General features: G+C 40.6%; 1 protein-coding gene across 2 annotated transcripts in view; it reads right to left on the bottom strand.

Annotated features, from left to right (window-relative positions):
* Positions 1–2,342: 2,342 nt before the first annotated feature.
* Positions 2,343–13,895, bottom strand: part of ATMIN (ATM interactor) — a 21,122-nt gene continuing 9,569 nt past the window's right edge. Inside the window, exons 4-5 of one of the 2 annotated variants that reach the window (XM_075008314.1) lie at positions 11,376–13,136; positions 2,343–9,897 (exon numbers count right to left, since the gene is read on the bottom strand). In XM_075008314.1, the coding sequence (XP_074864415.1) occupies positions 9,696–9,897; positions 11,376–13,136 (1,963 nt within the window). In that variant the 3' untranslated portion in view covers positions 2,343–9,695. Of the gene's footprint in view, positions 13,137–13,895 lie in introns of both variants that reach the window. The other variant, XM_075008315.1, reaches the window with a different exon arrangement.

The following is a 13,895-nucleotide window of genomic DNA, read 5'->3' as shown; positions in this document are numbered from 1 at the left end:
CCTCCTTGGATGCTGGTCCTGATACTGGATATGTATGTCATGTTCTCTGGAGTTCAAGCTCTGCCACTCTTGCAGCAAGACTGCTTAATAGTAACCCCCTGGTTGCCTTGAGTACTTGTGGAAAGCTCATGTGAGTGACAAATGTGGCATCTGAATTGGTCCTATGGCTTTGTCAACATCAGTAGTGCACCTCCAGTCTACTGCTATTGAGAGGCACAATTGTCATTGGGACCCATGAAGACACACTGGAAACCAGACGTAGTACCGGGGGCTTCCAAAGACGAATCGGATAAGCTTTTCAAAAGATGCAGGAGGGTGTATGGAAAAAAAAAGGCACCTCTAAATAGACGACTTCATTCCTTGATGCCAAAACCCGTTGCAGGTCTGCTGTAATCCGCTCCTGAAGCATCCGGATTGGCATGCTGTGCTAAAGTGTTTGAGGCTGTGTGTGTCTAGTTAAAACTTTCTGTATTGCCATCACTGGTTCCAGAGACTCACCTCATACTAGGGGCTAATACACCCTCCAGCATCTTCACCTCCTCACTGAGCAGCTACGGAGTACCAGTGAAACTAGTATAATCTAGGGGAAAGCCACAGATTATCTCCCAGGCACCCATCTTTAGTATCTGAGCCTTCTTCACTGGCACCAGCTTGATATCCAGAAGCTCTTTCTCCAGATTTTGAAGTGAGATCCTGTGTATCCCAACCTAGTCAGTCACAGCCAGAGGGTTATATCACATGCCTGCCCTGATTTCTGCATCAATAGCATCTGGGAGATTATAGAAGGGACCTTTAAATTCTAGCTGTTGGAAGAGTGCTCACATTCTGTTGGAACAGACTAAGCCGCTGTAGTCAGGCTATGTCTACGGTACCACATAAATTTGATTTTATTAAATTAGATTTATAACTGGGTTTTATAAATTCAATTGAGTATCCTCACTTCCCACAAAGTCCACACAAAGTTGAATTTGTGCTGCCACGCTAGGGTGGCCAAACATCAACTGTTGCAGTAGTATGTTCTGGGAACCTATCCCATAGTTACCTCAGCCCCGCATTTTGTTCCCTCCCCCTGGGCTCTGCTACACCCCCACTGCTGGCAGTGGTCAGCTTGCTGCCTGGTTCCTAGGTCCCCACAGCTTGGGGAAGCCAGGGAACTGACCAGTGCTGTTGCACCTGGCTTTGGGGAGCTGGATGCAGCAGGGAGCTAGGTGCTGCGTTGGTCAGTTTCCCAGCTTCCATGAGTGGCAGGGAGCTGGGAGACAAGTGCAGCAGTACCCTGAACTTGCAGGAGCTGGGAAGCTGACCAGGGCTGCTGTTCTGTTCAGTTTCCCGGCTCTCACCAGTGGCAGGGATCTGGGAGCCCCCAGGTGCAGCAGCACCAGTCAGCTTTTGGAGGCTAATGAATTCAATTCAAAGACATGGCACGTCAACACTAGCCTTCATTTGAACTGTTAAACTCTACCCTATACTACACCCACCACGATATCATATTATCCATATTAGTGGTCCCTGAATCGAGCTAATGGTATTTACAGCGAAGACAGTCAATTGGGACGATCGAGCTAACTGCCTTAAATTAGAATTTCTCTCAAAGTGTAGACACAGCCTTAACTGTTGCACTTGTCAACAGAACAAAGGGCTGCCTAGTTTCCACACCAAGGATTTTTGTATTCACCTAAGTTATCAGTTAGCTAACACGAAGCCCATGGATAGAATACTAGGTTGCTCAACTAGATTCAGAGCAGCCTTTGTGACATTTCTGGCTCAGGCACCCATATTAGAGATGTGCACAGTAGCAATCTAGGCATGTCACAGTCTCTCAACAGCCTCTAGCCTGTTAAATTCAGACAAATGATACTTTAGTCTCTGTAAGCAAACTGCAAAACCACATCCAGATGCTGCTGCTTGTGAATCACCTGCAGTGGAACAGATATGTCCAATCACAAAGAAAAAATGGTTACTTTCTTTTCTGTAATGGTTTTTCTTCTACCTGTACTGTATACACCCATTCCACCCTCCTGCCCCCACTGGTATCTTTCTAGTAGCAAAGAACAAAGGAAGGTGTGGGGTGACTTGGCCTTTTACTCCTGCAGTGTGCAAGACACAGAGGGTACTTGGGCCTTCCTGGTGAGTACTGCTAATAAGAAAAACACCCCAACCCTCTGTGCATGGAAGCACAGAGACACCAAGAGTGGAACAAACATGAAACACTTTAAAAACAAACACAGAAAGGTTATTAATTTTTCCCTGCAAGATAACCTCAAGCAGCACCATTGGCATTGTGTTCTGACTTCAATTATATTCAGTATTTTCCTGTAACTAGTTCTAGCACCTTGAGAACAGATAACTTGCCAGCATGAAGTTTCTGTGAAAAAGTGGAACATTGAACACAGAACAAAATGGAGCCAGGGCTGCTTTCATTAACAAACAAAAGACCAGACTCCCAGGCTACATCTACGCTAGCGAGTTCAGTTCTGCTCCTAAAACAACTGTATTACTATTTGTTACAGAATACATTTTTTGTTTTTATACAGAATGAATTTTCTGAATGTTGATTTGTTAAAGATAAGCCTTATAAAGTTAAAAAAAATGCAGCTCCTTATGAGGCCATGAGGTAACTCACTGCAATCTAGGGACATGGAGACAACTGACTTTTTCAGGCTTAATAGGGTTTTTACCCTTCATAACCCTTATCACCAGAGGCTGAAGAATGTGGAATACCATAAAGAACTATCTTTCTCCAAAAAACAGCCACCCATTTTTTATTACACTTATAAGTGATACTCTAATGCACTCCTGAAGTGTGTATTTTCCATTGCCAATTTAGGCACAGTCCTATAAAAAAATACAAGACAAAAATCAGATTGAAATTAAGCTTTACTCCAACATATTATGTATTATTTACAAGATTACTCAAGTGCTTCATTTGTGAAAAAAGTGTTTTAATGTGTACTTTATGTATAAAACACTACAACTTTAGAAGGTAACATGAGAAAAATACAACAGAAAAAACCTTTTGGCACAGGGGGTTTTTGCATGCATTATACTAAACAGTTTCACAACTACTAAGACAGTTCTTTGGGATTGCCACTTGTAACATTTATATAAAACAAAAACCCACTTGCTTCTGGCTGAAGCTTGTTTGTCCACTAGAAGCTCAAACTCCATATAGTGAGGGGATAAAGTAGACTTCTGCTATTTCAGATGCCAATGACAAATTTAATAGGCTTCAATAGGCTTTGGAACAGAAACATCCACCAAGTTTTGTAATTAGCCTTAAATTCTCAAATTTTAAAAATTAAGAATGGATACATTCTAGTAAAAGTTTAAAAATGAAAATAAGGCTGGTTTGAGAACATGGCTCATAACCCACCTCTTCCATCTGTGTGCTGAAAATATATTCATGCTACTATCAGCTCTGTAGCCAAGTGAATGCTTGAAGCATGTATTTGTAAGACTGCACAATCCAAAATGGAAACCACTGTTTGAAACTAGAAGAATGTCCTTTCAGTAGGCATCTTCTTGATGTATTGTAGCAGCAGCTTCCAAAGTCATCGAGTGTTTCCCCCTCTAAAGACAGCATTAAGGATGATGTATGGGGATGGTATAAATAAGAAGCAGCTCAGCAGAATCCTGATATTTTAAGTCGCAGAAAAGTCATTTGGGGATTTCCACTATTTCAGTTTTTCATGAACTGGAAGAGTTATGCGCACACAGAAAAACAAACTTTGCAGCAACGCGATTGCACATCAATACAAAGTTGAACAATCTGATTCTATTCATTGCATAGCAAAGAAATTTTAACAAGAGTATTCCAGCTGTAGACTGACAAATACTTGCACGGATTTTTTGCCACTCGAACATGTAGACTAATTCATATAAACTAATTTAAAGATGCTTCAGGGGCTGAGAACTTAAATTCCTGCAAATTTGCACAAGGCATTCAGAAAAAGTGTATTGTGTCTAATCTCCACCACAACCTAGTTACCACCTAGTGTTTACAGGCAGCTTTAAGGATGGAAGCCTATTTGCACGGGGCTCGTTGAAACAAATGCAGCGGCATTTTTAAACAAATCAAGGTGACTGTACAAATGCCTTTGTCAAGAATGACATTTTGGTGTAAGTTTATTTGGAACAATAGAAATCTGTACATAAAGAATGTTGTCAAAATCACAGAGCATCCCCAAATTAGATTAAAGCAAAGGAAACTGCAGGGAGTTACTCTGCACAACTTTCATAATAAAAGATCATTTAACAACAATTTGGTTGACCTCAGCATTGTAATTTCAGCACCATATATTCTTCTCTTAAGAATGACTTACACTGACTGAATGAAGCATACCCATATTAGCCACATCTGTGTTTTATTCAAACATATTCTACATCCATAATTCTATGTTAGATAACCTTTCAATTTTATATTCCTATCCTTCCTACATTTACACATTTAAAGTTAAGACTGTGAACAGTACCACTGAAATAAGTTACATTATTCACCTGCTTAACGTTAAGAATGTACCAAAATATCGGCAGGACTAAAGTAGCACTAGACAGTTACTTGAATTCAGAAGCATGCTCTATTACCCTTTATGCTAATTCAGAGTAATCAGGTATTAATATGGATGCAGACACAATTAACAGCAAAATTTAGACTTTTTAAAGAGGCATGGCATGTGTGCTTGGAGATAAAGTTTTCAAGGGGTATGAAAAATTGGGAAAATCAGATGTGGCTCTAGAATGGTTTAAAGCTTGAACAAATTCAGCAAGATCTATTATACAGTCTTAGTTTCTTTAAGCTGCTTAACTCTTAGTTGAATATAAATACTTTATGCTGTTTTAGGATTTCAGATAATGTGGAAGTGTTTTGTATACAAAGCTGGTGTCTAGCAAGCATACATGTATATTTAAGAGTTAGATTTGTTTCATCCTAGATTGTTAATTTGTCAGGCTGAGGAAACAAAAGTTTCCCTGGAACTGAAAAAGTTTTTTTCATTATATCAATTGCTCAGATATTTACAAGTGTATACACAGAAATGGGTGTCTGCACATTTCTGCACTCTCAGCATGCTTAACCTCTGTTATCACAGTTCAATCTAAATTTTTACTATACTGCCATCAATAAATTCAAGGCAGCTCTTTGTTAAGCTTAACATACCAAGTTTTTCACTGTCCTTGTGCTTATACTTTGCTGAATACAAGAATAGGGACTGAGTTGAACTTGTCTCTTTTGTATTAATGAAAGAGAGTGCAATATATGCAAATTAAACATAAATGTCAATATTCTTTCAGAAACTGAAGTCTTTTTTTTTTTGTGTTGATATATGGATAGGTTTATGTGCACATACATGGCTATTTGGCCATTACCAATATGCCATTTCCCTGCCAGGGTGCATGTAACACATCCTATTTACAAGCAGCTCCAATCCCTAATGTACGCTATTAATTAGAAATGTCCACAGTTGCTTTAATCACCTCTTTAAGTGTTTTGGCATTGGTGTTTCTCTCAGTAAATCTGCATGGCATGAGGGTTATATATGGGTGTATCCAAGAGACAATATAAACTAGTTTCTGGATTGCAAGACAAAAGTTAAAATTCCTGGCGGGCTATAAACAGATCTTCACTCATGCTTGAGTGCACTCTAAAATGACTGACAAAAGAGGGAAGAATTCAGCTATGACTGAAAATATTACATATGGTTGTCCAAAGGTCTGATCCAAAAGCCCACTGAGTGCAACAGAATACAACTTACTTCAATGGCTTTGGATCAACTGTAACAGTGTTTTAGGGGGCTTCATTTTCCTTTGAAGAATTAGGTACTAAGCACTGTCAGTGGTAGAGTACTGGATCTGGTTAACCAAATGGCTGATCCATAATGTTAAATCCCACATTCAGGTTTTTCCCCACACACCAATAGGTCATGGGATGCATGATTGGGTGGCCAGTGACAGCCCACTTAAGTCTAGAATGCAAGTGGAGTTCAGAGTGGTCTAACACAGGCATACGAGAGCCAGCAGTTGAAAGGATGAGAAATTGCAATGATGCCGGAAATGAAAGAAAACAGAGCAAGTATGACTATATGGAGAAAGGTTTATGTGAGAAGGCTACATGGTATGACAGGCTATTTTGGGTGCCAAAAAGAAAGTCTCCCTTTCTTCACCAGCTAGTCCACTACAGCCAACAAAAGGGCAGTAGAACATCAAAGGGATTGTTAATAACAGAATCCCACCTAAAATCAATTTTGCAGACTGACATACTTAAGTTAGTGCAAATTTTGGAAGACCAATGAAAGAAAACACTGCAATTTAAAAAAAAAAGTCTTGGAAGCATTAATGTTTACCTGAAGATCTCAAATCAAGTTTTAATGCATTTATTCAGTGCCTTACACAATAGAGCTAAATTTGATTGTGTAGCCTCTCTCACCTCTTAGAAGTGTTAATTAGTAAATCCAGAACTAGGGATATCTTAATATTGGGGAATCCATCCTTTTAGTGTAAGGAATTTTCCACAGACTCATTTTCATAAATTTCCAATGTAAATAATTCTATACAATCAGAATGATATTTATTTATTTAGACTGTAGGTAGCTTTGGGGTTAAAGTGTCCCATGCCCATCAAAACAAGGTGTATTTACTGTTCAATTGTTTCACGCCACTAGATGTTGTTTAACAAATTTCAGACTGATAACAGTACACTCATTTAATGTATTGCCCAAGTATCAAATGTTAATTCTATGGGCATTGGGAGAAATGGGGCCAAATTCAGCATCAACACCCTATTGCCTTATAATGCTCCATTACTACATATTTGAGATAGATAGCATCGTGATATTCATTTAAGACGACAACTGTTCAGGAGAACCAGCAGTGTCAACACATTTCTATTAAAAAAATGCTGGTGGTATCTGCCACTGAGAACAAGGCATGCACAATTCACTCCTCTGCAAAGTGTTTGAGGCTTAAACCAAAGAAATGCTAATCTGCACGTCTGCATCATGAACCTGCAGGGTGGCTAGCTATTCTACTTGGACGGCTAATAGTGGGAAACTCACCTGCTGTAATTCTGTTGCCTGAACGTATCACAGAAATTGATTCCCATGCTTGAGTTTTGGGCTTTTACAGGAAGACCATGGGAAAGACCTCTTAAAACCAAAGCATAAATATTGCTATAGACAGGATGGATTCATGCAGACACACTTCACCCCCCTCTCCTTCACAAGAACTGGGTGGGTGAGAAGGAATCCAGTCATACAATATCTTCAGAGAAACAGAATTACATGCCTGTAATTTTCCTTTCTCTCAATATACCAAGTTGGCTGGGTTCCTGCTTCTAGAGACCAAGAAACTTGAGGGGACTGTCCATGAAGCAGCAGATTCACCAAGTCATGGAGTGCTAGAACTGCAAAAGGCAGTTCTGTACATTCAGGATTGTGGAGACTTCCAGCATACTCCCATATTGGAGAATACCAGGGGGATAAACAGTGGACAAGCAGCACAGGGTATGCACTGAAGGCAGGTATGCACAAGGATCTGTTGCCTGCATTACAGTTTCTGGGTACATATGCCCACCAACTCAGTTTGTTGGCTTGATAATAGAACAGTTAAAGAAAGCAGGAAAAGCCAAAAGCCTCCCCAGGAAAAGATCCTGTAGTATATTAGTTTAGACCCACAAAGCAAGAAACAATCACAGGCTTGTACTGGGAGCTGTGTCCAGAAAGGAAGGGCTATAGATCAGTTGCATCAGGTCTCCAAAAACAAAACCTTCTACACTGACCAGGGACTGTTGAACATCAAAATATAAACCCAATACCTCTTCTGTTCTTGTAAGTAGGCAAGTGTTCCTTTGCAAAACTGAAAGCAGCATTGTGGGTCCTTAATATTACTAGTGAATAAAACGTGCTAAGGAGTGACTCTGGGATCTGGGCATGACCTTTAGATACAATCAGCCGAGGCCATACTTGAAGGGATATGCTCCAGCCCCTTCCTTTCTACTGCAGCCAAAGGGGTTATTCCTTTAGTCAGTACAGTAACTGGACACACACCAGCTTAGCAAGAGGCAACACATAACAGAGGATACGAAGGTTTGAGAAGCCAAAATTCTAGAGCTCAGTAATGACCACAGATGAGTAAACATGCTCCACAGTGATCAAAGAACAGACCAGAACCTGCAATGGGCTCAGGTAGCCAGCATCCATCTCAAATACATCTACAAGCAGAGCATGGTTCTACCCAAAGGCAGTTACCAACTAGTCTGCACAGGAAGCTGCATAATTTGGCTGCATGAAATTTGAGTGCACTGGTGACTTAAGGGAGAGAAACTCAGGCTTTGTTTGGCTATATGCAATATGTATTTTGTTCTTCTTTGGACTTCACACTCTCAGAAATCATGTCGTTTGGTACAGCCAATCACCAATACCAGAATACTATTGCAAAAAATCAAGTTTCACTATGGTCTTTATGGTCTAAGCTGGTACCTGCCACCTTCTGGCAAATACTCCCAGTTAGAGCACCACCTCTCATGTTTCTCTCAGTTTATGAACACTGCAAGATTCAAGGCCTCTGGACAGTTGAAGCTGGGTGCTTTGGTTCAAAGCATAAACATTATCTTCTCCAAGGATCATGAACTGACAGACACAGATGGGCAAACCTCTCCAACAATTTATTCTTGTGCATGCAAGTGGCTCCACAATCCACTGATATCTACGAAGCTGACCTCCTCAGCTGGGGGAATCCGGAGTGTGATGTCCAATGCTCTAAGACACCTAGAGGCAGCACCTTACTAATTGGCACACTACAACAGTGCTCCAGAGTACAATGCTCAAAAAGGAATCAGCTATGAAACACTGGCCTGAAGTGGGTTGTGGAGGCACATAAACTGGTATATCCATGATATCAGGCATGCAATTCACTGACAGCACATCATACTAAGCCATCCCTGGCACAACATCGTTTTGGTGTACCGTAATAAATGATTACACTGAAGCTGCACTTGGGTAAAAGCAGCCTGAAATGCTCCAAGCCAAGCCATTTAAGCCATTACCATAACAAACTCTCCCATATGGAAGGCTCTGCAGTGCGCCAAGCCATCAGCACTTCCAACTTACTTCCTCACCACTAATGCTGTGGGTGAACATCTGCCTAATGCACTATGAGAACAGCTGGGCAATGCACCTGTACATCAGATAAATTACTTCATGGCTTTGGTGCCTAAAACATTATGGGTGACCTCTTTGTATACAAGCTGACCAATGCTCCAAGAGCCCTCAGGACTGGCATGCTAGTCAGAAATACAACAAGCCTCTGTTCTGAGACACCACAATGTAGCACTGACCGAAATACAAACAGCAAGTGAGCTTCAAGATGTGCCTTTGTTGGGAGAGTATCACTCAAATGCCCAGCTCTGGTGTGATCTAAGATTATCTCTATTTGTGCATCAGGGTCCAATGGTGCAGCAGGCCCTGACAGATCAATGATGCTGTTAGTGCCCTTCAAATTCACTGTACTCTGATGCAACTGTAACACAATCTATGCCTCAATAGCATAAATTCCTCTGGTGTGTAGAGCTCTGACTACACAGATCTTGCCAGTGCTGAGGCATTCTGACCTCAGTGCAATGCTCCAAACACAAATGAAACCAAAACCATCTGAATTCTTGGAAGTCCACTGCAACTGCCACCACTTAAGCTGCTCCAGACCAGTTACACTTTGGAATTTCCAACCAACGCAGATAGACTATTCTGCCTTTTACATGCTGGTCTTGAAAGCTCTGCCCTTTTCATAAGCTGGAGACAGGGCAGCATGAAATCCAAATATTTCTGGATGGCACATACAGGTGCTCTAAGGCAAGATGCTGCTGCAACCAACCTTCCAGACTGACCTGCAGGGCAGAACTGGATGCTCCTGAAATAGAGTTACAAGAAAATAAAAAAAGTTAGTAACACCCCAGAAATTCCAAAGGACAGAAAAGAGTGATGCAAGACTAAAGACTGGCTCACACAGTAGAATAACTGCCTTTCCATTGAAGTACATGCCTGTTGTAACTGATCAGCCAGGAGAAGAGAGTAGATGAAGGAAATCTCCATGGCTTCCTTGAGTATCACCAATTTTAAAAACAGATAATTGTTGACAGGGAATACTTTACAGGGAAACCAGGGGCATAAAGGATGGCTTAGCTCATTCTGCAGAGGAACAAACCTGTTGCTATGCAGGGAAGTCAGCAGCCTAAAACTCTGAACGTTGTGAGCTCTACCTAGTCTTGCTCTGGAAGAGTAAGATTTAAGTGCAGTAATTTAGTCAAGAGACTATCCAGGAAGTCAGAAGTTACAAGTCTAACAGTTCTAAGGTCTTTGGTAAGGTTGATAGTTCTAGTATAACAAATCTACTATTCCTCAAATTAGCAAATAACTTGCTACTGGTATGTGAATTACAGTGTAACCCAATGATCTGTTCCAATCTTTCACTCACACATTCTAATATTTAGAATTTCCCTGATTTGTTTCTTTGAAAAAATGTCAGTTAGGAACACAAATCCTTCCTTGAAAAGCCCAAAAATACTGTAGACTTGTATGCTGTTTCATTACAGCATATGCACTAAACTTACTGCATGATAAGTGTAAGAGTTAAGTATCTCAGAAGGTTTTTTTTACATCCCCTTAACATTAATGCTAATTATACCAATTGAGAGAGAAGTAAAAACAAGTTTCGTTTCTCACACTAGTTACACTTTAAACTTATATATGCGTAAATCAGCAAATGGGTATTACAGGCTCGTTTTTGAGACAACTGCTTGAAAACCACATCTAGTAAGAAATGTTTCTACATTCTTTGTATAGGATTGGTAAGATAATATGGGGAGTTTTATCAAATCTAAGTTTTTAAAAAACAAAAAGCAGCTTAAGCCACTGAGGGCTTCCTGGGGAGGGGGTTTGTCAGAATTAAATAGGCCTCCTTTTGCTCCAAGATTATAAGCTTAGGTTTGAGCCAGAAATATACAGGCATAGACAAATATAAAAGCCTGAACTGAGGTTCAACAGACATGTTGACATAGCATTGTTACACAGATCAACAACGGTAGGCACCACAAGAACATTCACTCAGAAAGTTCAAACTTACATTAACAGGTTACAAATGTGTAGACATTTATGCACATATAGAACAGCTGAAGTACCTTACAGGAGAAAGTTTTTGACCAACTGTGCGTGGGCAACTACATTCCATGTATATAACTTGGTCAGTGCCTTCTCCTCTTCCCCACCCCAATAACTTAGTTTCAAATCCAAAGAAAAACAATATTAAGCAACCCTCAATGGCTTTCTCCAAACTTCTGACAAACCAAGGAACACAATTCTGCACAGGTCTGTGTTTCTACTGAACTGAACTGTGATTCCATTGTATTCCAGGCCAAGTCAGCCAGAAGAAAGTCATCCATAGCTGTTTGTGTCTCATTGCTGGTAAGGAATAGGTTTCCCAGAGTCTCAAAGCAGCTATCCATAGTTTGTGTTTCAGCACTGTTCAGCTGGACTTTATTTTCTGTATTTTGACTTGCCATATTTTTAGCAGCAGAGTGTATTTCTGTCTGAGTTTCGGTATCAGATGAGTCAGTGCTCATGGAGAAGCTGGACTGCTTCAATATATTTCCTAAAGGCAAATGGGTGCTATTGTCTAAGAAGGAATTTAAATCTGTCTGTGTCTGGGTATCAAACATTTCCAAACCTAAGAAGTTAGAGTTTCCCCTGCAACTATACGATTGAGTGGCACTGTCTGAAAAAAATAAATCAGTCTGGGTTTCAATGTCCAGGGATTCCAAGGCTGGCTCAGAGTTCAGGTTAGCAAGTTCACTCTCCTCAGTTTGAGTTTGTATATTGGAGGCTGAAAAAAACTCTTCAATGTCAAAGTCTATGGCTGTGCTTTGGGTTGGGCCAGATGGCAGATGTGTATCAGCACCAGCGCTCGTGTCAGACAAAAGACCACGGTTATCCAATGTCTGGCCAGACATGTTACCTGAAAAGATATTTTCTAGGTCACTTAGTAAGTCCATTGTCTGGGTTTGATTATCTGTCATGTTTTGCTGCGGGAGTACATTAGTCTGTGTATTGAAGTTGATAATGGGCTCAGATTTTACTGTCTCCTGACTTAGGGTCTTGCAGTTGCTTCTTTGTAGCAAGCTCTGATCCATGTTTGCAGCCATTAAGTTGTTTTCTGGCAGCCCAATCTGGGTTGAAACATTGTAAACTGGCTGAACACTGTCAAAAATATCATTGCACATTACAGCCTGGTCCATTTGTACCTTCCCATCAATAGAGCTCTGTATTCGATTGGTCTGAGTCTCTCTAGAAATGCCACATGACTGGAAACAAGCCTGAGCAAAAGCATCAGTCTGGGCAGCTATGGAAGAAGTCAGTTTAGAACTGGGCAACAGTGTTTGAGTCTGAACACTGATTGGTAATGAAACCTGTGAACTGAATGTTAGGTCTGTCTGAGAGCAAGAGGATACAGAAGAATCAGGAGTCCAGGCTGCAGCTGGCACAAAGTTCTGTGAAACATAAGACAAGTCGGTTTGAACATTTATTGAAGAGATTTTATTCTTGTGACATGCTCCCCCCACGTCTTGTTCCATATTACTTGGTGTTACCTTGCCCAAGTTGACTTGTACATTGGCGCTAATTGGTTCAACAGCACCAGAATTTGCCATTTTTGAAATAGGCACGGTGTCTTTAAATACAAGTGCTTCTGCCTCCAATGCTGGTATCAGAATTCCAACAGACTGAGGTAATAAGTGAAGAGTACTCATAACAGAGCCTCGATTATCAACAGCCATCACAACAGGTTTGACAGAGGAATCAGTTGCCGTCACAAAAACAGGCAAGTGAGCAAACTGCATTACTGGAAGTTTAACCAACGCTACTTTGGGCTTTGGCAAAAGCATCTTCGGTGTACACTCTGGCTGTGGGAGAGTTTGCTTACTGATATTAGAACTGCAGGAGCCTTCCAAGGAGGCCATTAGTTTCATCTCAGAGGATTCCAGTTCCTGAGTACAAGTACTACTGGTGCGTGCATTGATGAATGCTTCATGCACTTTCTCTGCCAACTGCTGATTGGAAACCACAGTGCACATTTTCCTTTTCTTACTAGGTGGATCCCTGTAAACATGATATATTAAGAATTTATCTCACAGTTTACAGACCAACAACAAAATCCTCCCTCCCAGCTCTTTCAAGTCATGGCACTAGACTCGCAGGGGTAGAGATAAAAGTTAAATCCTTCTGTAGGTCTGAACTGGTAGAAAAACTAATCCTGACTACGAGCTTTTCTTCACTGTAAGAAGGGAATGAGGAAAACACTTTTAAAAAAGTAAATATTGCAATCTCTCAGCCTTTTGGGTTATGGTGTTTAAGAAGATGTTCCAAGTTTCTAAAGTAGGTTGTTAGTTTTATAGACAACTGGAGCCCAGATTTTCTAGCCCTTCCAAACAAGAATGCACAAGTATTATAATCATGTAGCATCTCACTCTGCAAAACAAGATATAAGATGACTCAGTAAATACATTGCTTTATGCGTGCACATTATTAGGAATAATTTATACACATCCATTTTTTATACTTAAGGAAAAGAACCACCAATCTTATTGTCTTACTAAGGAAAGCAGCTGACATATATGGTGTGGGGTAAGTATTAAGAGTAAAAAATATTTATCATTGCTTACTTCAGGCTACATAATATCCTGGGATATACACCTTCCCAGTCCAAGATCTTTCCCCTTCTACTTTCATTGGACTGCAGAATGCACAGCTGGCAACAACAATCACTATTAGTTAAACTACAAAATGCAATAAATGTCACCAGCAATAGGAGGACCACAGCTGGTGGCATTTCCTATGCTAGACATTAGAAACTCAATC

Source organism: Carettochelys insculpta, chromosome 14, assembly GCF_033958435.1.
Source record: "Carettochelys insculpta isolate YL-2023 chromosome 14, ASM3395843v1, whole genome shotgun sequence".
NCBI classification, from domain to species: domain Eukaryota; kingdom Metazoa; phylum Chordata; order Testudines; family Carettochelyidae; genus Carettochelys; species Carettochelys insculpta.
This window is presented reverse-complemented; position numbering and strand designations above follow the sequence as displayed.